We start from the raw sequence: 22,130 nt of genomic DNA, 5'->3' as shown, positions 1-22,130 counted from the left end.
ATAGTAAATTGATTTCAATTCAATAGCAAAAGGTAAATAAGTTTTTCTCATATCTCTCATTTTGGTTAAAAAACCCTTTAATTTCCTTATTTTTAATTGTTTGTTTTGTATTAATATATTATTTTATTATTTTTTGTCTATTACTTTAAATGCAATAGGTATACATACAAGATTATACTTTCAATGTCTATTTCTTTAGAGAGGGAAACTCTACTTGTTTGATTCTTTGATTTTTTAATGTGCTAAGACTTTCATTTTATTGCAATTTTCTTGTTCGGTATTTAAAATTTATTTTTTTTAAATTAAAAAATTTTATAAATAAAATAAATGAGTATAAATTTTATAGAGACTTTAATTTTATTTAAATTAAATGATAAATAGAATAAGAAGAATCGTTTAAAACAAGAGGAGAAGTAGAAAATTGCTATCGGACAAATTAATTTAAAAAAAAAACTAAAGGAGAAATAAAATGGTTAGATCATAAAATAAATAATCAGATTAAAACTCAACTGAAATTAGTCAAAATTGAGAAGTTTGTCGTTGATTATTAATTAAAAACATAGTTCATTTAATTATTTATTATTTGATTATAGTGTTTAAATAAACGAAACTTATAATTTTTTTTATGATTAAATTAATATATATAGCGTTTATAATTTCTAGTTAATTAATAACTTGACCAATCGTGTATATTTAATTAACTGCTTTTAAAGGAGAATATACTAATTACTTAACATAAACAAATATACTAATTACTATTTATATTAACCATTAAATAATTATGTATTTATTTGAATTAATTAGTAATATGTTGTAGGAAATTTAATAGATCTCTTGAATTTTTAAAACAATAATAATGGAGGTAGTGTTTCTCAAAAACAGAAATTATTTGAAAATAAAAATAAAATGAACCGAAATTAAAAACAAAATTTTATAACTTTAAATAAATCTCAATTTAATTAATTTTTAACTGAATAAAAGAGTTTAATTTCAGAAAAATAAAAATAAGAAAGAGAAAAAGAATTTGGTCGGAGAGGAACAAAAAAAGAGAGAGGAGATGATGAGAAGAGATGTAATATCTACTTCTAAATCAGTTTCTATATAGCATTTTTCTAAATAAATAAATAATTATTCACAATAAAAAAAAATTCTACTATTATTATAATAGCTCTTATTCTAATCTCGATATGATTCTATTTGTATCTATCTGAAATAATTTTGAACTCTGAACAGCGGGGCAATGTTGCGAGTCTTGGCAGCTGTAGTGTCAACTGGGTACTTTTTCAGATCGAGAATTTGAGTCTTTAGGATTTTTATAGGTAGACTCATACTTTTTTTTTTTTTTTTTTTTGCGCTTTAGACCTTCTTTATGATTTTAAAATTGATCGACTTCCATAAAAATTATCAATGATTTTAATTAATATACAAAAATACTTAATACATAAAAATTATCAATGATTTTAACTTAATTAACAAAATTTTTATGATAAACATAAACAAAAAATTATCAATGATTTTAATTACTATACAAAAATCTTATTAATGTTTAATTTTTAAAGACATAATTAATATAAAAATATTTATTTTACTGATAACGTAAAATTTGAAAAACTATATTATAATTTAATTATAATTTTAAAAAAAATCTAAGGGGAGTAAAATAAATATTAAAGTTGATTTTAAAAAAATAAATTCAGTAATAAATTCAATAAAAATTTTATATTTTTACTTAAGAATAAAAAATTTTAATTTAATTTTTTAAAAAAAATAAATTATTATAATTTTATTAAAAGTAAAATAAATTTATATTTAATATAATACTTTCTCTATTTTATAATTTTTTTATATTTTTTTATTATTTTAAAATTATTATCCATTTTCTTTTTATTAAATTATAATGACATGTAAATAAATTATGATAATCCTACTTAATTTTATTTTATTTTCAAAAAAATTCTAAAATATCTCTTAATATTTAATAAATCTTAATATATTTAAAATAATTATAATTAAAAAGTTAATAAAAAAATTATATTTTTTAAAAAAATTTATTATTTAATTCTTAAATATTATCATTATTAATAAATTAATCTCTCAATTTTAAAATTTATTAAAATATTTTATTTTTTTTAATTAATAAAATAATTTTTTATCCATTTTTACCATTATAGCAAAAGATCATATCATCCTTCATCCTCTTTCTCTTCTTCGATTTTATTTTTATTTTAGATAAAAATGTTTTAATAAATTTAAAAAAATAAATATATTTTAATAAAATTTTAAAAATATAAAAATTAACTTTTATTAATAATGATAATATTTAAAAATTAAATAAGAAATTTTATTTGAGAGTAAAATTAAATTTTAAATTTTTTTTTTATTTTTTATTTTTTATTTAATTTTAACGAAAAAGATAATAGAATAATTATTTTATTGATAAATAAAAAAATAAGAATATTTTAATAAATTTTTGAAAATATAAAGATTAATTTATTAATAATAAAAATATTTAGAAATTAAATAATAAATTTTTTATTTTTTAATATTTATAAAATATAAAATAAATAAAAATTATGGAAAGAGAAAGTAATATTTTCATAATAAAATATTATTTTTTTAAATATAAAAATTTAATATTTTAATTAATAAAAATTACAAAATATATAAAAATAATAAATAATTTAATTACAAAATAAAATTTTATTATAAAAAATATGTTATTATTAAAAGGAGTATTTTATTTTTTTAAAAAATAATATTATATTAAATCTATCTTAATAAAACTATAAAAATTTAATTAGAAAAAGAAAAATTCAGCTTACTTGGCTCTGGTAAATGTACAGGTCTTATATCCAAATAAATACAGAGGTTCTGCCTTTTCTGTACTCGATTTAAAAAAAAAAAAGGAATAAAAAAGAGTCGCTATATGCTGGTGACGACTGCTTCGTGGCTCCGACCACCACAATGAGGTCTCACCCCCTGCTATCCAAACCTACTTATCCTCAACCCGATGACGACACCGACCCATTAACCCGACCAGCCATCGCAGCTGGCCTTCCCACCGTCCGCAAGAAAGGAACCGGGGTTCGGGCCTGGCTCCTCCTTGACAACACCGGCCAGGCCCAGGTTGTGGAGGCAGGTAAGCATGCCATCATGCGCCGCACCGGCCTGCCCGCTCGTGACCTCCGGATCCTCGACCCGCAACTCTCGTACCCATCTACGATTTTGGGTCGAGAGAGAGCAATCGTCATCAATTTGGAGCATATCAAGGCAATAATTACGGCCCAGGAGGTTCTTTTGCTGAATTCCAGGGACCCCTCTGTTACACCGTTTGTCGAGGAATTGCAGAGGAGGCTTGCATGTCATTATAAAGCTACAGAAGCTCAGGTGTAATCCCGATTCTTATTGTTGACATATTTTCTTTTTGTAACGTTCCAAAATTCAGTACCTGTGCGTTCATGAAGGCTGAATCTATTTTAATTGTCTGATGTACAATTCGAGATGCTTTGAATTTTTTTTATGTGCTTGTGTTGATTTCCTGAGAAATCATTATATGCGTGAATTTGTTGTAATCAAAATGTTGTAGTTGCAATTCTGTTGGATTCTCAGGTATCTAATTCAGGGTAGTTGATTCCTTTTGTGCTTTGGAAGAACGCCATAAAGGAAGGCTTAGTCAATTTTCTCTCTCTGTGTGTGTAGTTGCAAGTGATTTGCGGAAGGTTTTAGGTGTTATAAGAGTTCTTTTATATGCTGAGGAGATTAAGAAGTTATGCATAGTGTTTGGTTCAATTCTATGATTAGAATTATGTGGAATTCAATTGAATTTCAAATGAATTCATTTGAAATGAATTCCACTGTTTGGTTTGTTATAATTTAAAATGTAGAATTCAATTGAATTCCATATAATTTATGTTTGGTTTAATTTCAGAATTGAAATTCATTTGCTTTTAATTCCTAAATATGGGAGTTGATATTAGCTTTTCACTCCATTCAACCAATTCAAGGGACTTTAAAAGTTTAAAATAGATGGCTGGTTGTTTAGTAGCATCTATCACTTTTATTTAATATTTATAAATAATATAAAAATTAAAATAGTATAATTATTTATTAAAATAATTTTGTAATCATTAATTTTTTTTAATTATTTATTAATTTTCAGTTATTTATTTAACTAACTAGTAAAATAAATGATAATTGAAAAAAAAAGTTTTGTTATGGGCATTTTAGTCCACAAAGTATTGTTAGGTAAGTTTTGTGGAATTCATTTCAAATTCCATCAAAATTTGAAGGAATTAGTTTTAGTTATAACCAATTTCATGGAATTCAATTTCTAGAATTAAATTTTAATTTCTCTTCAAACGAAACACACAACATGGAATTCAATTAATCCACAAAATTTTAGGAATTAGAATTGAATCAAACACAGTGATAGTGAATCTCCGCTTGAAATAAAAATTTCACAAGAATTCAATTCAGTTGAATTCTTTTAAAACAATTTTATTGTTTGAATGAAAGAATTTAATTCTTTTTAACTTAAAAAATTTTCATTTTAAAAGAGTTTGAAATCTTGAATGATTTTGCAGAAATTCTTTTGATTTCTTTTTTTGCAAAATTAATCACACTAAACGAAGAGTAAATGTAGTGGAGGAAATATTTCATAACTTGCATAATATAGTTGACTAGTAGTTGGTAATAGAATTGGAAATGGGTTATTTAATCCAACTGGTGAGTGAAAGTGAGTCATGAAATGGACTGGGCTTTTTATGTTAACTGATATGAAATTAAAAACAAGGAACTAATGGAATCTCCCCAAGTAAAAGCTAAACTTGATGTGCTACTCTCCATACCAAATACAAATTATATAAGGTCACATATATTCAATTCCTTTTCTTTGTGCTAATTTGCATAACTAATTGCACCCTTTTCTTAACTTATATATATTTTTAATTAAATTCTCTCAATCTTCAAGCTTGCATTTTTGTGCTTTTTTTTTAACCGAAGATTTGGATATTTAAGTGTTCATTATTTTTCATGTGTTCTTTTTTGCCTTTTTTTTTCGTCCTTAAAAATTTATGTGCCTATTGACTGTCAACTCAGGTGCCTATTGATTATTCGAAGTGCCTTTTGAATTGTATGCTTGCTTATTTGTTGTTTTCTCCTTTCTATGCAGGAGGGAAATGGTGATGATTCAAACTGGAAAAATTTGTATAACCCTGAAGACCCACAATCAAGGGAAAATCTTAAAAATTTTGCTGGAGGCTTTCTAGATTCTCAGGATCAAGATGAGGGAGGGAAGCTAGATGGGAAACCAGGGCTTGAAAATCGAGATGGACCAAATGTTCTTCCATTTGAATTTGTTGCATTGGAGGCATGTCTTGAGGGTGCTTGCAGTTGCTTAGAAAATGAAGTGAGCTTTTACAAGTTTGAGTTTGATAGCTTTTTGGTTTATTTATAGCTTCTTTCACAATCTTTTTTCATTTTTCATAACCTACCAGGCAAAAACACTGGAGCAAGAGGCTCATCCAGCATTGGATAAGCTAACTTCAAAAATCAGTACTCTCAATCTAGAGCGTGTCCGCCAAATTAAGAGTCGTTTGGTTGCAATAACTGGGCGTGTTCAAAAGGTTTGCTAGTTATAGTGTGCTTTAATAGGCCATTATGAATAATAACCTCATTATTGCAAATCTTTTAATGCTTCATGCTATGTAATTAACTATGCATGCATATTCAACTCAAGGTTAGGGATGAATTGGAGCACTTGTTGGATGATGATGAAGATATGGCTGAGATGTATCTGACAGAAAAGTTGACTCAACACCTAGAAAATTCTTCCACAACCTCTTTAAGTGACAGAAATGATACGGATGATGAATATCTTCTAGCAGACATGGATGACAGGTACCTAATAATATTATCATCACTTTGATTAGACAATTGTTTTTCTCCAGTTGTTGTCTTTTCACTTGGAATTCTCATTCTGTTGAATCAGGATTCCTGCTGAAGTGTCATTGGAGACTCGTGGGGGTTCTATTGGCGGTGAGGGTGATATTCACAATGCTGACAACCCACATGATCATATGTTTAGTGCTGCTCATGTGCTTAGTAGGGGTAGCCGTGGGACCCATACCAGTACCACTCAAAGTGCTATAAGCAAGCACCTTGATGTAGAGGAGTTGGAAATGCTATTGGAGGCATACTTCGTACAAATTGATGGTACACTGAACAAGCTATCTACGGTATGCAACATAATTTCTGACTTGATTCTCCTGACCTGATGTGTATTCCTCTTTCATGTATGCATGAGTTTTGATTATAGTCGTCATCTATAACCATATAGTGCGTAGTTACTTGTTATGCATGCGTGCACGCCCTTGTCACTATGTTCCCTTTTATGAAACAAGAAAAGAAGTGATGCGCATATCTTCAATGATGTGGTAACCACAAAAGAGCTCTACTATGTAACTAAACTGAAATGTGTTCATGCTATTTGGCTTTTTGTGCATTCAATTGCATGACTGTGTTAAGAAAGCACCAAATCTGCAAAAGAAGAGAAAGAAGAGAAGCAGGGAAGGGAAATAGAAGGAGAAGATCAGAAAAAGGAGTAAAGAGGGGAAGAGAGAGGAGGAGAGAGAGAGAGAGAAATAAGAGAGTAATTGCTTTATTAAATTCTAAATTGATTTCCCTTGGGTATAATATTATTCCTGTTTATACAACATATTCTTCTATACACTTCTATTCTTATTATCATAACATTCACCACTTCTTGAGATCATTCGTGTCCTCGCGAATGAGTTAAAGGAAACTAACAAAAACAACAGTATGCATGCTAAAAAAAATCCTAACATAATTTGACCAGCTATAATGTGAATGGAATTGCTAAGATTGCTCTGCTCCAATTTCTCCAGCAAATGATATGAGAGCAGTGGAAAACTCACAAATGATATAAGCCATTAAGAGATTGATGAGGAGAAATGGTCCCAAACTTGTGATCTAACAATAGAAGCCGAAATAACAACTTCCCAAGCTGAAGTCAGAAATTTCCAAAATCCTTGGTATCTTCTAATTTGATTTTCCGACTGCACATGAAGCCAAGCACAATGTTGAATTCTTCTAGTGAGACAACACTTAAAAAGACCTTTGGATACTTATTTCATCTGTGAATATCTCCAACACTCTTCTTCAATTCAAAGACCACCCTCACTACCATGTTAACTCCAGCAAAAAAATTTATCTCAGGTATGCCATTAGCTAGAAAATTACAAGCAGACCTTTGCAAACAGATATGGAAAATTGAATTTTCCCTTTTGTCTCCAAATTTCAAATTTATTTTCCTCAAGTATCATATGACGACAACTTTCTGTAAATTAGGGAGTCAGTGTCTTCCTCTGTCTTCTTAATATCTCCTATTCATCTTTATTATAGGATCACAAAAAATAAAAATCACCGTCATGGTTAACAATGAAAGAATCCTCTGTACGAAGACCACATGAACTCCACCCGCGTATATGATGTTTTCCACATTGTTCTTCTCTATAAAATTTAATGTCTTTTACTTCCTTCAAAACATTCTCAACACTGAGGGCACCCTTTTCACTTTCCAAATTTTGATAAATCCATGGGCAAGAAGAATACTTGTGTTGCTAAAAACTTCCGCATTCTGAATAATACTGATGGAACGATTTCAGCCTTGAATCCTAAAACTTGATTGAAGGTACCAAATTGCTTGAATGGACACTGTGCACTGTCCTAGAAACATTGTGAGTTGCTTCTTGGACTTGAGAAAATATTCCATGATCATTCTCAAGAAATTCCTCTGTTTCTTCCTCTTATCTTTTGCTGAGATTCATAAAGACTCACATGTCTCCCATAATGCATTGTGCTTTATGGTGGACCTCATTTCCTTCTTTATTCCATTCTTTGCTTCCATGAATTTCTCGGCATCTTTCTTACCTTTTCTCAGAGAACCTTTATGTAATGTCCAGCAGCTTGAAGATTCCCACATTGGCTATGCATGAAAATTGTGAATAATATATAATTAGCTACTTCAAACTACTAAATAACTTGGATTAACCATTTTTGGTCAAGTGGAAAATGAGTTCAAAAATTCTTTGGGTCAGTTTGGGCCAGACTCTTACATTTTATCTGTTCATCCGACATTACTGCCCTTACAATCATTCTACTAGCCATAACTCCGGTCCACAAGAACTGAAAATTAGTGCAGTCCAAACAAATGAAATTCCAAAAAAATAATGAAAGAATTTCAAGAAAGGAACTAGAAATTTGAGGAAGAAAGAAATATAAAGAGAGAAACCAGAGGGAATTTGAGAGAAAAGAATAAGATATTTCATTAATATTTTTTAGAATTTTTCAACTGGTACAAAAACAGATCTGAACCATACATTAAATAGAGAAATTGAAATGGAAACCCAAAAAGATAGATGCGAGGGAGAGATTAATTGAGAAGTGAAACAGAAATAAAAGAAAGAATCAGAGAAGATAGAAGAAATAAAGAGAGACGATTAGAGGGAGAAAATTATTAGAATCTTGATATTTCTTGGATTTTCAAGAAATTCTAGAGAGAGAGACGATATTCAAGAAGTACAGAAAAAGAATTATAGGAAGAAGAGCAGAAGAGATTTGGGTTCCAGGAAGAAGAAGAACCGGGAATTTGGGGCCTGTGAATTGTACCTTCTGATACCAACTGTTATGGTAGCACCAAATCTGTGAAAGAAGAGAAGCAGGGAGGGGAAATAGAAGGAGAAGATTGAGAAAGGAGAAAAGAGGGGAAGTGAGAGAAAGAAATAAGAGAGTAATTGTTGTTTTATTAAATTCAATTGAATCCCATCAGTTGCGATACTATTCTTATTTATACAACATATTCCTCTATACGCTTGTGTTCTCCTTATTATCGCAACAGACTGCCAGTGCACAAGGTTAGATAATGTGTAAATTCATTTTGGATATTGCAATAAATTTCTTCTGTGATGCATCTCATTATACTTACAGTTGTTTTATGTTTTCTGGCCGCACCTTTGAAGTTGAGGGAGTACGTAGATGATACAGAGGACTACATCAATATAATGCTGGACGACAAGCAGAATCATCTCCTGCAAATGGGGGTCATGTTAACAACAGCAACTCTAGTGATAAGCCTTTTTGTTGCAGTTGCTGGTGTTTTTGGCATGAATATCAACATTGAGTTGTTCAATGAAGAAGTTGAAACAGGGATGCAAAAATTTCTATGGACAGTTGGTGGCAGCTGTACTGGGAGCGTGTTCCTGTATGTAATTGCTATTGCCTGGTGCAAGCACAAGCGGTTGCTGGAATAAACTGCTGTGTACGAGGCAGCAATAAAGTTGAGTGGCTGTTGTGACTATGCTTTTACTTCTCTTTCTGTTCATATTTCTTTAATATCATTAATGGTATTATGAAGGGACCTCTAGTGATAAAAGCTTGAGATTTTACTTGTTTGAGAGATTTCAAGTTAAAACCACTTGGAATATCATGGGAAAAAGGGTGAGCCATTCCCATTGTATAGCTCTTTTAATATTTCAAATATACCAAAAAAGGGGAATTTCCCTGCCCCAGAAATTTTGATTATATTTTCTTGTTTCTTTTACTAAGGTTCTGATAGTTTCGTGGAAACTTAAATGTATAAAATAAAAATATAAAAAGTATATCAAGTGTACTAAATGAAAATAAAGATGTTAATACAATTTATATAAAATATGACAAATTATAATTTAATTTATGACAGCAGCTGGATTTTGAATTAGTCATTGAATACAAAAAAGAGAAAAAGGTATTTTGACTCTTATAAAATAAGGGCCAATCTATTAGTGGATGGCATGGATTGGTCTTGGGTTTTATAAGCCCAAGAATACTCGAAACTATGCATATTCTGTTTTTCTTGCAGATGTGACAGAGACATTTTCAATAGAGAAAAAAGAGAAGAGAATTTGGACTGAAGTGAAAAGAAGATAAGCCCATGAAACCTCATCATCTATAAGCTCATCAGAAGAAAAAGCAGTGGTGGTGGTGGTTTTGAGAGAAAGTGTAATGGTTACAAATGAGTTCAATATCCCAAAGTGTATTGATGGCACTTGCAGTTACTGTCAACAAATTTGCTTCATCAAATGTTCATGCAGTTCAAAGAAAAGAATCTAAAACTTCTCCTGCAACTTCTCCAGCTGCCTTCCCAAGAAGAGGATTCCTCTTATCTACTTTGGTTGCTGCTTATCCTCTCACCACTGACTCTAAAACGCAGCTCCTTAACAGTATGTCTTCTGCTATTTATATTTACTTTTTGTTCTTCATTTTATCCTTTTTTCTAATGGTCAGATTGGAATTTGAATTCATGACCTCATCATAACCTTTAAAAATGAATCCTTTATGCCAACATTGCTATAATTTCATCTAATATTGCTTCTGCTATTTATTATTATTTTCTTCTTGCTTTTACCATTTTTTCATATTGAGTTCTGTAAGTTCAAAGTCTGATTATCTATAGTTAGGGTAAAATTACAATTTGATACCTATAGTTTATTGAAACCTACACATTAATTAGTCTTTGTATTTATAAAATCCAACTATTTACTCACTATAATCTCAAACTTTTTAGTAATTTAGTCCCAATAGTTTAAAACATATAACAAATTAGTACTTAAATAAATAATAAAATAATAGTAATCTAACTGTATTTTTTAAGATAAGCATTAATTTGTTACTTTTTTAAATATAAGAACCAAATAGCTGATTTTTAAAAATATAGAAATTAATGTATAAATTTTACTAAATTACAGGGACTAAATTATAATTTATTATTATACGGCATATCTCACCCTTAGTGTTTCTTGATGAGTAGTTTACCCTCTTTCAACTGTTCTTTCTAGATGGGCATTTGGTTGGAGGTCTCCCTTCCATATACTCTTTTCAGTTTTACTAATAAATTATTGCTTATGATTAAAAAAAATAATTTCACTCATTATTATTTTAAGGTTTATAGTTCAATTTGTATGAAAATAATACCTATGATATTCTACCATACAACTAGTAACAATTTTCTACACTGTCAAAAAATATTGATATGGCAAGTAAAATATAATTATTAATTAAAAATTAAAAATACGTGATTTCCTTTTTTTCATTTTAGGATTTGTAATTCAATTTGTGTTAATTTAGTATTTTCTTATTATGATTTTCATATCAACATGTTTTACAGTATCTAAAAATTATCACTATTTATTAACGGCGTGATATTACATATACTATTTTGACACAAATTAAATCACAAATTTTGAAGTGAAAAATCAATAGAATTACATGATATTTTTATATATTTTTAAAACAATGTTGGTGGATTGAAATTTTCTTTAATCTTGGCAGAATATTTGAAGAAATCAGAGGAAAACAAGGCGAAAAATGACAAGGAGGTATAAAATTTGGAGAATGATGCAAAAATTTATAGTATTTGTTATTTGCTTGAAGTGTCATAATTGACAAAATAAATATATATAAATATAATTATGGTTTGTTTTTGAAAGAGATTGGATAGCTATTACAAGCGCAACTACAAGGATTACTTTGATTTTGTAGAAGGATCTTTGAAAGGGAAGAAAGAGCAAGACCTTACTGAATCTGAGAAAGGTATTCTTGATTGGCTCAAGACCCACAAATAACAAAAATTATATGTAAAATATTTTCATTACTCAGCTTTTGGAATTTTGTCTTCTTTAATTACTGCATTATGAAGTTCTTTTGGTTTATTTGCATGATATCATTTGTATAAAAGATATGAATCACAACGCATCGATACAGACTTAGCATGATGATAAGTGCATCTGAGTAAATTTGAGAAGTCTCAAATTTTATTCTCTTAATTTTCTGTTCTATTTAAAAAAAAAATTATTATACTTAATTATGAATGGTTATTATTCACTAATTGATTCAATTTAAATATATATTTATCCATAGCCTTTTGGAGGTAAGCTTGAATTTATTTAACTATGGCAGTCATCGCCCTTTTGAGCTCAATACACACACTTTTCTCGGTGGGAATTTCATTGCGAATAATTTGATTTAAAATTAAAAGTTAAAATTTTTGGTATTTATAAAAATTGAATTAAATTAATTTTGATAAAAAAATCGAATCGATTTGATTCGATTTAATTTAAATTTTTAATAAATTTTTATTTTATACACTTTATTTTTAATATTTTAAAATTTAATTAAAATATTTTAAATATAATATAATATAATTTTTTTATATTATTAAAAATAATATATTATTAATACTAATCGATTTTATTTATTTTTTTAATTTTTTTATTAAAATTAAATCGAATTAAAATAATAAAAAATTTTAAAATTAAAAATTAAATCAAACCAAATTGAAATGAATAAAAAATATAATCAAAATTTTAAATTATTTTAATTTGAACCGACTGCTCACTGGAATGAACATACATCGATATGGCCAATAGATAACCTTAGCACCTCAACACCCATTTTACTCTTTCTGAATAAACTGAAATAGGCCGAATAATGATTCCCAAAGGCCCTGTTGGCCTCCTCAGGACACCTTTTGGAGGTCGATCTCAAGAACTTTGGCGAGACCGAATTCATGTCTTCATGAACCTGTGCAAAAGTCTCATGGTTAGAGATTGCAACGAACGCAGATATTTTTGAGTATTTGATTTAATCTAACTCTATTTGGATTTAGATTTTTTAAGTTAACTATCTCTATAAATTAATATAAAATTTATAATAATATTTATAAATTTTTTAATATATTATTTAAAATTAAAATTGAATTTTTTAGAAATATTAATTTTTAAAATAAAATGATTAATGAAAAATATATTTTATATAAATTATTAATTTAAATATATAAAACTAAACGTACGATTTCACTATTTGTCTTTCTTTAAATGAAATTCAGTTGAAATAGTCACGAGCTTGGCTGAATAGTAATTATATTAAAGTTGAATAAAATAATAATTATTATTATTATCAAAGGAGGAGATATTTTAAGTCTATATTTCCTATATACATCAATTCCAAACATTTTTTTTTTTTTTTTTTTTATCAATGAATTGAAAGTATTCTTTTTAATAAAAAGTATGATTTTAGTTAGGGACATCCACTATCCTTAGTATTCTAAACTGAATTAAAGAACCACACCCAATGAATCGAAAAAGAATTGATATATTGAGAAATCGAATCATATTTTATTAAATTTATTTAACTATTTAATTTTAATTTTAATTTTAATTTTGATCCTGATGTTTTATTAGGAATCATATCACAACTGAACTTATATTGTATTAGAACTGATCAAAGAATTTTTTTATGTCGGACTATTTGTATAAAAAATTTAAATTTTTTTACTATTTTGTAATTTAATTTAAAATTTTAAAAATTAATAAAATTGTATAAAATTATAATTTTTGTTGTAATTATATTCCAATTTTAAATTTGAATTGGAAAGAGTGTATTTTGCTAGCATGAAAATACGATGTGTATTATTTTATTATATTCATATGTCAGTAAATAAATTCTATTAATATAAAAATTTTATAACTTTTAGCTATTTTGTAATTTAATCAAAACTTTAAAAATTGATATAATTCAATTTAAAATTTTTAAATTTATCTTTTTTCACTACTAAATTTCTAATACCTAGTGTTTGATGCAAGAAATTATCATAGGATTTCTTTCGAATTTTTAATTTTGATTCTATTAATTCTTTTGAATTTTAATTATATATACTATTAATAAAATGTTTATATTTGTGCATTCGAGTTCTGATTTATACTATTAAGTAATGACAAAAGATTAATAGTGCAACTATAAACAATAAGACTAAAATTTTTATTTTTTATTATATTGATATAATTTTTTATAACAAATATAATAAAATTTATTGTGATGAAATACCTAACAAAATATTTAAAAAAATAAGAAATTAATAAATATAAGACTTATTATAATTTTTATTGAAACTGGTGACAAATAGAAAAAATTTAAAGTTATAGTATTTTTGCACCAGCTCAAACGGAATGAAGAAAAATAAACTTAAAAATTTTAAGTTGAATTATATTAATTTTTAAAATTTTAAATTAAATTAAAAAATAACTAAAAATTTTAAATTTTTTATCAATAGTTTTTATTTCTATAGCATATGAGAATAATAAAATAATTTAAGTTATCTTACCTATATCAATGAGACATGCTCTCTACAACTCAAATTTTAAATTTGGATATAATTGTAACAAAATTTATAATTTTAAATAATTTTATCTACGTTTAAAATTTTAGATTAAATTACAAAATAACAAAAAGTTTTGAAACTTTAATGTAAATAGACTTTTTATGTGTTTTTTAATAATTTTAGTGACAGTACAGTTCTATTGTATTTTTTTATTAATAATATGTTTTATTTCTTAAATAGTTTCAATATAATCTTTAAATTATATTATGAAAATTATATGATTCTATTTAAAGAATTTAAATTTAAATTTTATAAATTATTAAATAATATATAATAAAAAATTATAAATAAATAAATTTATAGTTAAAATAGTTATTTAGGAGTTATTCAAGATTTAACTTAGCAAAAATTTAATTCATTATGCGTATATACTATTTTTGTTTATTTTTATATTTAATATTGTCTATCTTCTTTTATTAATTAACTATTTATATAAGTTAAATATAACTCTCACAAATAGTTGTTAATAATATAATTAAATAACCATATATTTTACTTAATTATTAAAATTTTTTAATAATTTAATTAATTAATTGTATTTTATTCTACCTGTAGGTTATATATATGTGTATTTCTGTGTCTATATATTTATTAATTTTATTTGTAAAAATTAAAATTTTAATTAAAAATTTCAATTAAAATTAAAATTAAAAAAATAAAATAAAATTTAGAATCGAATTAAAATCATATCAAAATTGGTTAGTATCGTAGTGAAATTATAGAGTAGCGATCTCCTCAATTTCTTTGTGTTTGTTGTGGTTTTATTTTCATATTATGTGTTTACAGGTATTTAAGATGACTAGATTTATTTTCTTCTAGTCTTTTGAGCTTGTCACAGTTGCTTTGAGAAGAAGTAATGAAGCAAAGGATTGTCCAATGAAAAGCTGTGCATATGGCTGCTTTGCTATGTAGTTGTTAATCTGAGCTTGCGAGTCTCTGAGGTTTGGGTTTGACTTATCTGGGGATGCTCATGGTATCACAAGCTTGGTACTCAGTCCCTTAAGGCCTACACAAGACTGAGATGACTAGGAGCTTTGTCACTCCCTCGCGAAGCCTCTACTCTTCCCCTCTCCGATTCATTCTAGGTTGGCATTTTCCTTTGCATGCATTTGATGGAATCTTGCTGTCAAACTCTGTTATCTTGTTTTCCTTTGCTGGTTTTCTCTGCTGATAACAGGTTATGCTGATGCTATTGATGTAGATTGGTGGCTGCCGGCATCATCTTTGGGTGGAGTTTTCTAGATCAAGGCTGCCTTCCTCAGTGGACGTTCTTAGATTGAGACCCTTCCTGTTTGCAATAGCACTTAAAATTATTTTTCAAAACGTTTATCAGTTTTAAATGTTTAAAATCATTTCGAAATTGAATTTTGACTATAACACTTAAAATTATTATTATTATTATTATTATTATTATTATTATTATTATTTAATTTCATTTACAGTATATTTATTTTTTAAAAGAAGAAACTAATAATATTTGTCATTAAAAATGGTAATCTCCTCAATCCGACATTGAAAAAATAATCATTTTTTTAATTATACTAAAAAAAAAATTATTCAGTGCTATTAGAATATTATGTGACATAAATATTAATAAAATTAAAATATTTATTATTTTATTATTAAAATATATTAAACGAGCTAATTAAAAGAAAATAACTATCAACTCACTTATATTTCTTCAACTTTTTAACAATAATGTGTGTGCAGTGGAATAGAGAAGAAACTGGATTAACTACTGTTAGATTTTTAATTAAGCTAAGGAATTCTGCTGCTCAGGATTGTGACTTGCATCACAGCTTTTGTTCATTAGCTCAAAGTAATTGTCTAGCTTCATCATCCCCCTTAAATTATGACAATGGTGTTTTTTCTTTTTTTTCCCAATAAAAAAAGGGGCAGGTGAGATATGCATGGCAGAAATGATAAGAGACAAGAAGAGTAATGTCAAGAGAAATGGGAACAAAACTTGCAGATATAAAACGACAATGGAAATAAGAATGGAACGTTGCCGTTGTGTATTGAGACAAACCCACACCCTTCACCGCTGTACGTTACAGAGTGGAAAGTATTCAACTCTTCTTAATTTGTGTTTGGAGGTGGTTGGTTAGGCATTCTTTGTTTTCTCCATCCCTTCAATTACTTCCTTCCTTATCCCTTCTTCCCTGCTTTTTCTTTACTATAATTCCTTTTTTCTATATGAAACGTGTCATGCTCTTAACCCATACGTGTTTTATTTTCCTTTTGAGAAATTATAAAAAAAAAAAAAAAAAAGAATCCCGTGTTGTTTGCTTTTGTAAGTTTGTGAGGACATGGAAGTCTCTAGTCACTAATAACTCAGAGAAATTTTTTTATATACATCATTTCGTACGTACGAATCTGAAATTATATAATAATCGTTGGATTAGTAGCTTTCACTTAAAGTATCGGTGGAGATTCGTGCACGTGTGATGATTTATAACTCAACACCTACGCATTGAATCAATTCTGGAACATGAAAAACAAGAACATGTGGGTTTAGGTCAGAACTTTAACATCCTAAATTCTCCATGAGATAAAGGTCTTTTTTTTTCTGAAAAAATAAAAGATTGAAGCATGTTGTCTTGGTCAGGAAGATATGAGGCAGGACCTCCAGTGCTTCAAAAGAGAGTAATGGAGATGGATATGAAATATTCCAAAATTGAATTTGTCATATATCTGAACTTATCTCACTACCCATCACCTATATTAATGCCAAAATTTTGAGTTTAAGCCTCAGTACCACTGTTTCATCATGGGTGGTAGTGGAGAGCTATGGATGATTCCAGATACGAAAATTATATTATTTGAATTTAAATTTATTTAATAAATTAAAAAAATATTTTTATTAATATATATAATAAAATAAAATAAATACATTTGAATAAATTTAAGAGATTTCATGATCTATTTTCTTAATTTTCGATCTCTATTTAAAAAAAATACTCACACTTAATCTAATAATAAATATATTTGAATAAATTTAAAAGATCTCAAAATCTACTCTTATCGATAGAGGTGAGCATTCGGTCGGTTCAGTTCAAAACTGAACTGAACCGAATAAATTGAAAATCAAAATTTTAGTGTTTATGAAAACCGAACCGAACATATTTTGGTCAGAAACCGAATCGAACCGAACCGGTCTGATTCGGTTCGATTCGGTTCGGTTTAATCGGTTTTAATTTTTAATAATTTTTTATTTTTTACACTTTATTTTTAATATTTTAAATTTTAATTAAAATATTTTAATTTTAATATGATTTAATTTCTCTATATTATTGAAAAAACATATTATTATCACTAATCGATTCGATTCGGTTTTTCTAATTTTTTTTTTATCAAAACTGAATCGAACTGAAATAACCGAAATTTCTAAAATTAAAAATCGAACCGAATCGAAATATATAAAAAAACGAATTAAATTTTCAAATCGATTCGATTCGATCAATTTTTTCAATTTAAATCGAGTACTGCTCACCCTTGCTTATCGATCACCGTTTATAAAAAAAATTTATTTGATTCATGCAATTTTTCTTAGTAGGATAGTCACAAAAATTAGGTGTGTCGTATAGTACTTTTTTGTCGTCTTCCTTTAGAAAAGGCATTAGAGATTGTGAATTAAATAATCAGTGGATTACCTGATTGAATAATCATACGACTCTTTTGAATTATTATATGTAATGCATGATTTAATTAGTCAATGATGGGCATTTTTTTCTCCCTAAAATACAGGGTTTTGGTTAATTTCTTGAATTTTTTGATATTCTCACTTTAGCCTCAATTCTTGAAATTTTCATTTGGAGTAGTTGGGAAGTTGAGAATTTATCAGAAAAAATTAATATCCTTTTATTATTACACCTGGATTTTCCATGCATTGAGGAGGGAGCAGGGCATGGGAGATGATTTGGGTTTATTGGAATTCACAATTTTCAATTTTGCCATTGGCATAATTGATTACAGGTAGAATTATTATAGCATTTTAAAAATTTATTAATTTATTATTATTTTAAAATCACTTAATTAAAACGTTTTTAATTTAATATTTTTATAAAAAATTATTATTCAACTTATTTTAATTTCGGTCAAATGAGTTAAATAATATGAATATTTAAAAGAAAAAATTACTGTTTGATTTTTATTATATGAAAAAATTTACTGATTAATTATTTAATTTTAAAAAATATATTAAAATATTTTTAATATTTTAAAAAATTTATTAATTAATTTTTTTATTAATTTTAATTATTAAATATTTTATTATTTAATCTATATAATTTTAAAAAATTTATTAATTGATCTTTCAAATTTTAAAAAAATTTATTAATTATTCTTTCTGTGTTAAGAATATTTTATATTTTTTTATAATATTTAATAGTTAAATTTATAAAAATACTAATTAGTAAATTTTTTAAATATAAGGATATTTTAATATATTTTTTAAAATAAAAAAATTAACTTGTAAATTTTTTCATATTATAAAGGCTAAATATAATATTAATAGCTAAATTTACGAATAAATTAATTAGTAGATTTTTTAAATATTAAAAATAATTTAATGTATTTTTTAAAATAAAAATATCAATTTGTGAGTTTTTTATTAAATAGTATTTTTTCAATTTAAAATTATAAAGACTAAACAATTTAAATAATTCAATATAGCTACAAATTTTTTCAATAAAAAATTAAGTAGTTGAATTTTATAAAATATAAAGATATTTTTACTAATTTTTTTAATAAAAAAAATTAAATACTTAAATTTTATAAAATATAAACACATTTTAATTGAGTTACTTTGAATTATGAATGAATTAATTAATTTCATAGAAATTTAGGGATTTGATTGTAATTTTTCCATGATTATGTATGACAAGCATGATACAGAATTTGAGTTGGAACACAGCTGACACTGAGAAGGATATGGCCAAATCAGAAAATGATAATAATAATAATATAAAAAATTAATAAATCCTAAGTTGGAAAACATAGAAGGGACCACAATCTTTCATCTTACATCATAAAAGCATTAATGTTCTACAAATTCAAGTTTCTGAAACTTTCACAAAACCTTACCATAAATATCCAAAGCACAAAACAAAAATGTACCTATATATAAATCCTTAGTGTAAGGATTGCTTGTTTAGTCTTTTTTATTTATTTATGTTTCTACTAAATTGATATATTTTTTTTTATATTTTTCTGTAAAATTTATTATAAATTATTTATATTTATTTTAAATTTAATTATTATTATTTTAAAAAAATAAATTTATATAAATTCATAGTAGAAATTTGAGTACAATTTGATTAAATTAAATATCTAAAAATATCTAAAAATATCACCCTCTGTAGAAACATATAAGGGAGAGAGACATTCATAAACTTAGCCGATGATTAATATATCTGAATAAATGAATAATATATCTGAATAACTAAGAGAGATCTCAATTTTTTTTTTTTATTTCTATTTAAAAGAAGAAAAAACAGCATGGGGCTCCATCAATACAAAGACTGAGCAAAACCTGCACAGAGGCTGCCAGCCATTTGTACCCACTATTCATTAACAAGATAGAAATAAAAAAAAAATTTCAGAAGAAGAAATTTATTTCCAGCTTTTTTTTTCTCTCTCAGGGTGCTTCCCACAGCATTGACAGGAAAAAAAAACTACAAAAAAAAAAAAGAACAAGATCTTTATGAGATCCTTTTCTCTTTTTTCACTTTACTTAACAGTCTTGCCTCTTCTATAGCTCCATTTTGTTTTACAGAACCTTCAATGGCAACAATCTCATCATCCTCTTCCCTCTTAGAACCACCTGAGAATATTGAAAGCTTTCAATCAGCTTATTTATTTTCCATGAAAAAAAAGATGGAAAAACAATATTAAATAAATTATTAATCAAATGAGACAATGCTTAACTGGTTATTTTCTATCTGGTTTCCAGATAGAGAAGAAGTTTGTATATAATTATCAAAATGTTCTTGATATGCAGATCTCCCCTGCAAAAATGATGAACAAATATTAATTAATATTTAGATTTTGCAGTCAGAGTAGCAAATAATAAGCTGAAAATTATTAAGAAGTACCTCAAACTGAGCAGCTTGTGGATAATCCAATGTGCTGTGAATGGAAGCTTGATTTTTAGCCATGAAAGCAAAATCTCTACTCTGGCAAGGTACAGTGAAGAACAATGTCAATTCCATGAACAAATTAAGGAGGTGAAAAAATGTGAAGCACAGAATTTTAACACAGTAATATTATTAACCTTGGAGAAGTTGAATGCAGGAGAGCTAGCAGTATCATCAAGAAGAGAGGAGAGTACTTCTTGCTCTTTTTTCCTTTTTCCACCATTTTTATTCATCAATGCAGCATCCTTAAATGCAGAATACAAGTAATTTCTTTCATCATCTTCCTGGAAATGATGAGGAGGCCCAGAAGATGCATCAGAAACCATGGACAAATCTTCCTCATCATGTTCATGATCTTCATCACTTTCTTCTTCATAAACATTCTTCTTTTTTTCACAAAACCCAGAACTCTTTCTACCATCAACTTGCTTGGAACCTCTCCGAGAACCAGCAGCAGCAGCAGTGGTTGTTGGAGTTGGAGAAAGAAAAGATTGTTCTAAGTAAAGAGTCCAACCAGACTCACAACCACTAGTGCACTCAGAGGCAAACACATTCATTTTTGCTGTATCAAAGAAACAAGAAATTGAAAGCTGGGTTCTTGAATGAAGAAGGAGAGGGAGCTGGCGAAAATAAAACCAAGAGAATCAGGGACGAATCCTAGAGAAAATTTGTCCTGATTCTCGTCATTCAGGGTATGAATGAGATTTTGTATGAAAATTGCCAGTTGGGTTTGGGGTTATAGAGAGAGAGAGAGAGAGAGGCACAAGGGATTCACATGGTAGACAGCGAGGCACTGTGTACGCTCTTAACAAAATAAGGTACAAGTCCATTTTCCCTTCCACAATATATGGACACCTATCCTTTGTGCGGTAATATTGCCACTCTCTCACACTCTCTGCCTCTCACTTATCACTTCTTGCTTTTTTAGGATTTTTTTTCTTCTTTCTTTTTTGGGTTAACGCAGATTGCCCCCTCTCTATAATAGTAAAATATTTACTATTTAATTTTTATATTATAAAAATATTTATTAATTAATTATTTTATTAATTAAATCAATTTAATCCGATTCAATTTTTATTTAAAATCGATTTAATTCAATTTTCACAAACATTAAAATTTTAATTTTTAATTTATTCAGTTCGATTTTGATGACTGGATTTTACAACCCTGATAAGAGGCCGGACCCATAGTGACAAGACCGGTCCAGAACCCGCGAAATCCCACAAGTGAGAAGACGCAGCCCATTCGTCCTTGAGATCAGACTTTTGACTCAGTCTTCTCTTCCCGAACCCGGCCTGAAAGCTTAGCAAAGTGAGGATCACTGGCTCAGCCCCTAACTGTTCGGTTAACTCGCGTACTAGAAGAGAGAATTAAATGACTGTTACGCATGGAGCAGATATCTGATATCTTTGTATGACCGTATCCATATGGTAGAGACAAGTGGCTCAATGGCAATGAGGCCGTTACACGTCACTAACAGACGAAAAAAAAATAAAAGGAGATGAGCACCCTCCTCTCATACCAAACTTACCAAACTCTTTGTAAAATTCTATTTTCTGAATATCAGATTATCAGATTTAATTTTAAATCGAACTGACTGAATGCACGTTTCTATATTTATAGTTGCGGGTTTTATTTATTTATTATTAATAAGTATTCGGCAATCTTTATTTTGTGGTTAGTTATATTCTATGGTCCTTTTGTGAGGATGATTTTAAGCA

At 27.3% G+C, this 22,130-nt stretch overlaps 3 protein-coding genes across 5 annotated transcripts; 2 read left to right on the top strand and 1 right to left on the bottom strand.

Moving 5' to 3' along the window:
• Positions 1 to 2,874: 2,874 nt before the first annotated feature.
• LOC110619272 (magnesium transporter MRS2-3) lies at positions 2,875 to 11,416 on the top strand. Of its 3 annotated transcripts, XM_021762597.2 has the most exons (7): positions 2,876 to 3,387; positions 5,171 to 5,407; positions 5,496 to 5,624; positions 5,738 to 5,898; positions 5,990 to 6,236; positions 9,039 to 10,277; positions 11,386 to 11,416. In XM_021762597.2, exons 1-6 carry the CDS (start codon positions 2,965 to 2,967, stop codon positions 9,327 to 9,329), a joined length of 1,488 nt encoding a protein of 495 aa, XP_021618289.1. In that variant the 5' UTR covers positions 2,876 to 2,964; the 3' UTR covers positions 9,330 to 10,277; positions 11,386 to 11,416. The 3 variants fall into 3 exon arrangements, with proteins under 3 accessions (XP_021618290.1, XP_021618291.1, XP_021618289.1); XM_021762598.2 differs by lacking the exon at positions 11,386 to 11,416 and having other exon boundaries at positions 2,875 to 3,387; positions 9,007 to 9,141; XM_021762599.2 differs by lacking the exons at positions 9,039 to 10,277; positions 11,386 to 11,416 and adding an exon at positions 6,906 to 9,000 and having other exon boundaries at positions 2,875 to 3,387.
• Positions 10,021 to 11,711, top strand: LOC110619273. Its single transcript, XM_021762600.2, has 3 exons — positions 10,021 to 10,277; positions 11,386 to 11,432; positions 11,544 to 11,711. The coding sequence occupies exons 1-3, from the start codon at positions 10,070 to 10,072 to the stop codon at positions 11,676 to 11,678; spliced, it is 390 nt and encodes a 129-aa protein (XP_021618292.1). The 5' UTR covers positions 10,021 to 10,069; the 3' UTR covers positions 11,679 to 11,711.
• Positions 11,712 to 19,723: 8,012 nt separating this feature from the next.
• Positions 19,724 to 21,235, bottom strand: LOC110619687 (protein SOB FIVE-LIKE 5). Its single transcript, XM_021763226.2, has 4 exons — positions 20,547 to 21,235; positions 20,368 to 20,448; positions 20,201 to 20,280; positions 19,724 to 20,096 (listed from the first exon to the last, which is right to left on the bottom strand). The coding sequence occupies exons 1-4, from the start codon at positions 20,964 to 20,966 to the stop codon at positions 20,087 to 20,089; spliced, it is 591 nt and encodes a 196-aa protein (XP_021618918.1). The 5' UTR covers positions 20,967 to 21,235; the 3' UTR covers positions 19,724 to 20,086.
• Positions 21,236 to 22,130: the final 895 nt, after the last annotated feature.

This window comes from Manihot esculenta, chromosome 7, assembly GCF_001659605.2.
Source record: "Manihot esculenta cultivar AM560-2 chromosome 7, M.esculenta_v8, whole genome shotgun sequence".
In the NCBI taxonomy this organism is placed as follows: domain Eukaryota; kingdom Viridiplantae; phylum Streptophyta; class Magnoliopsida; order Malpighiales; family Euphorbiaceae; genus Manihot; species Manihot esculenta.
This window is presented reverse-complemented; position numbering and strand designations above follow the sequence as displayed.

Excerpts from the sequence above, each read along its gene's own strand:
- LOC110619687 (XM_021763226.2), bottom strand. The coding sequence starts at position 20,966 with ATGAATGTGTTTGCCTCTGAGTGCACTAGTGGTTGTGAGTCTGGTTGG. Across the intron at positions 20,449-20,546 it reads CTGCATTCAACTTCTCCAAG|AGTAGAGATTTTGCTTTCAT; the intron begins GTTAATAATATT and ends GTACCTTGCCAG. Across the intron at positions 20,281-20,367 it reads CACAAGCTGCTCAGTTTGAG|GGGAGATCTGCATATCAAGA; the intron begins GTACTTCTTAAT and ends TCATTTTTGCAG.
- LOC110619272 (XM_021762597.2), top strand. The coding sequence starts at position 2,965 with ATGAGGTCTCACCCCCTGCTATCCAAACCTACTTATCCTCAACCCGAT. Across the intron at positions 5,625-5,737 it reads TAACTGGGCGTGTTCAAAAG|GTTAGGGATGAATTGGAGCA; the intron begins GTTTGCTAGTTA and ends ATTCAACTCAAG. Across the intron at positions 6,237-9,038 it reads CACTGAACAAGCTATCTACG|TTGAGGGAGTACGTAGATGA; the intron begins GTATGCAACATA and ends GCACCTTTGAAG.
- LOC110619273 (XM_021762600.2), top strand. The coding sequence starts at position 10,070 with ATGAGTTCAATATCCCAAAGTGTATTGATGGCACTTGCAGTTACTGTC. Across the intron at positions 10,278-11,385 it reads TAAAACGCAGCTCCTTAACA|AATATTTGAAGAAATCAGAG; the intron begins GTATGTCTTCTG and ends TAATCTTGGCAG. Across the intron at positions 11,433-11,543 it reads AGGCGAAAAATGACAAGGAG|AGATTGGATAGCTATTACAA; the intron begins GTATAAAATTTG and ends TGTTTTTGAAAG.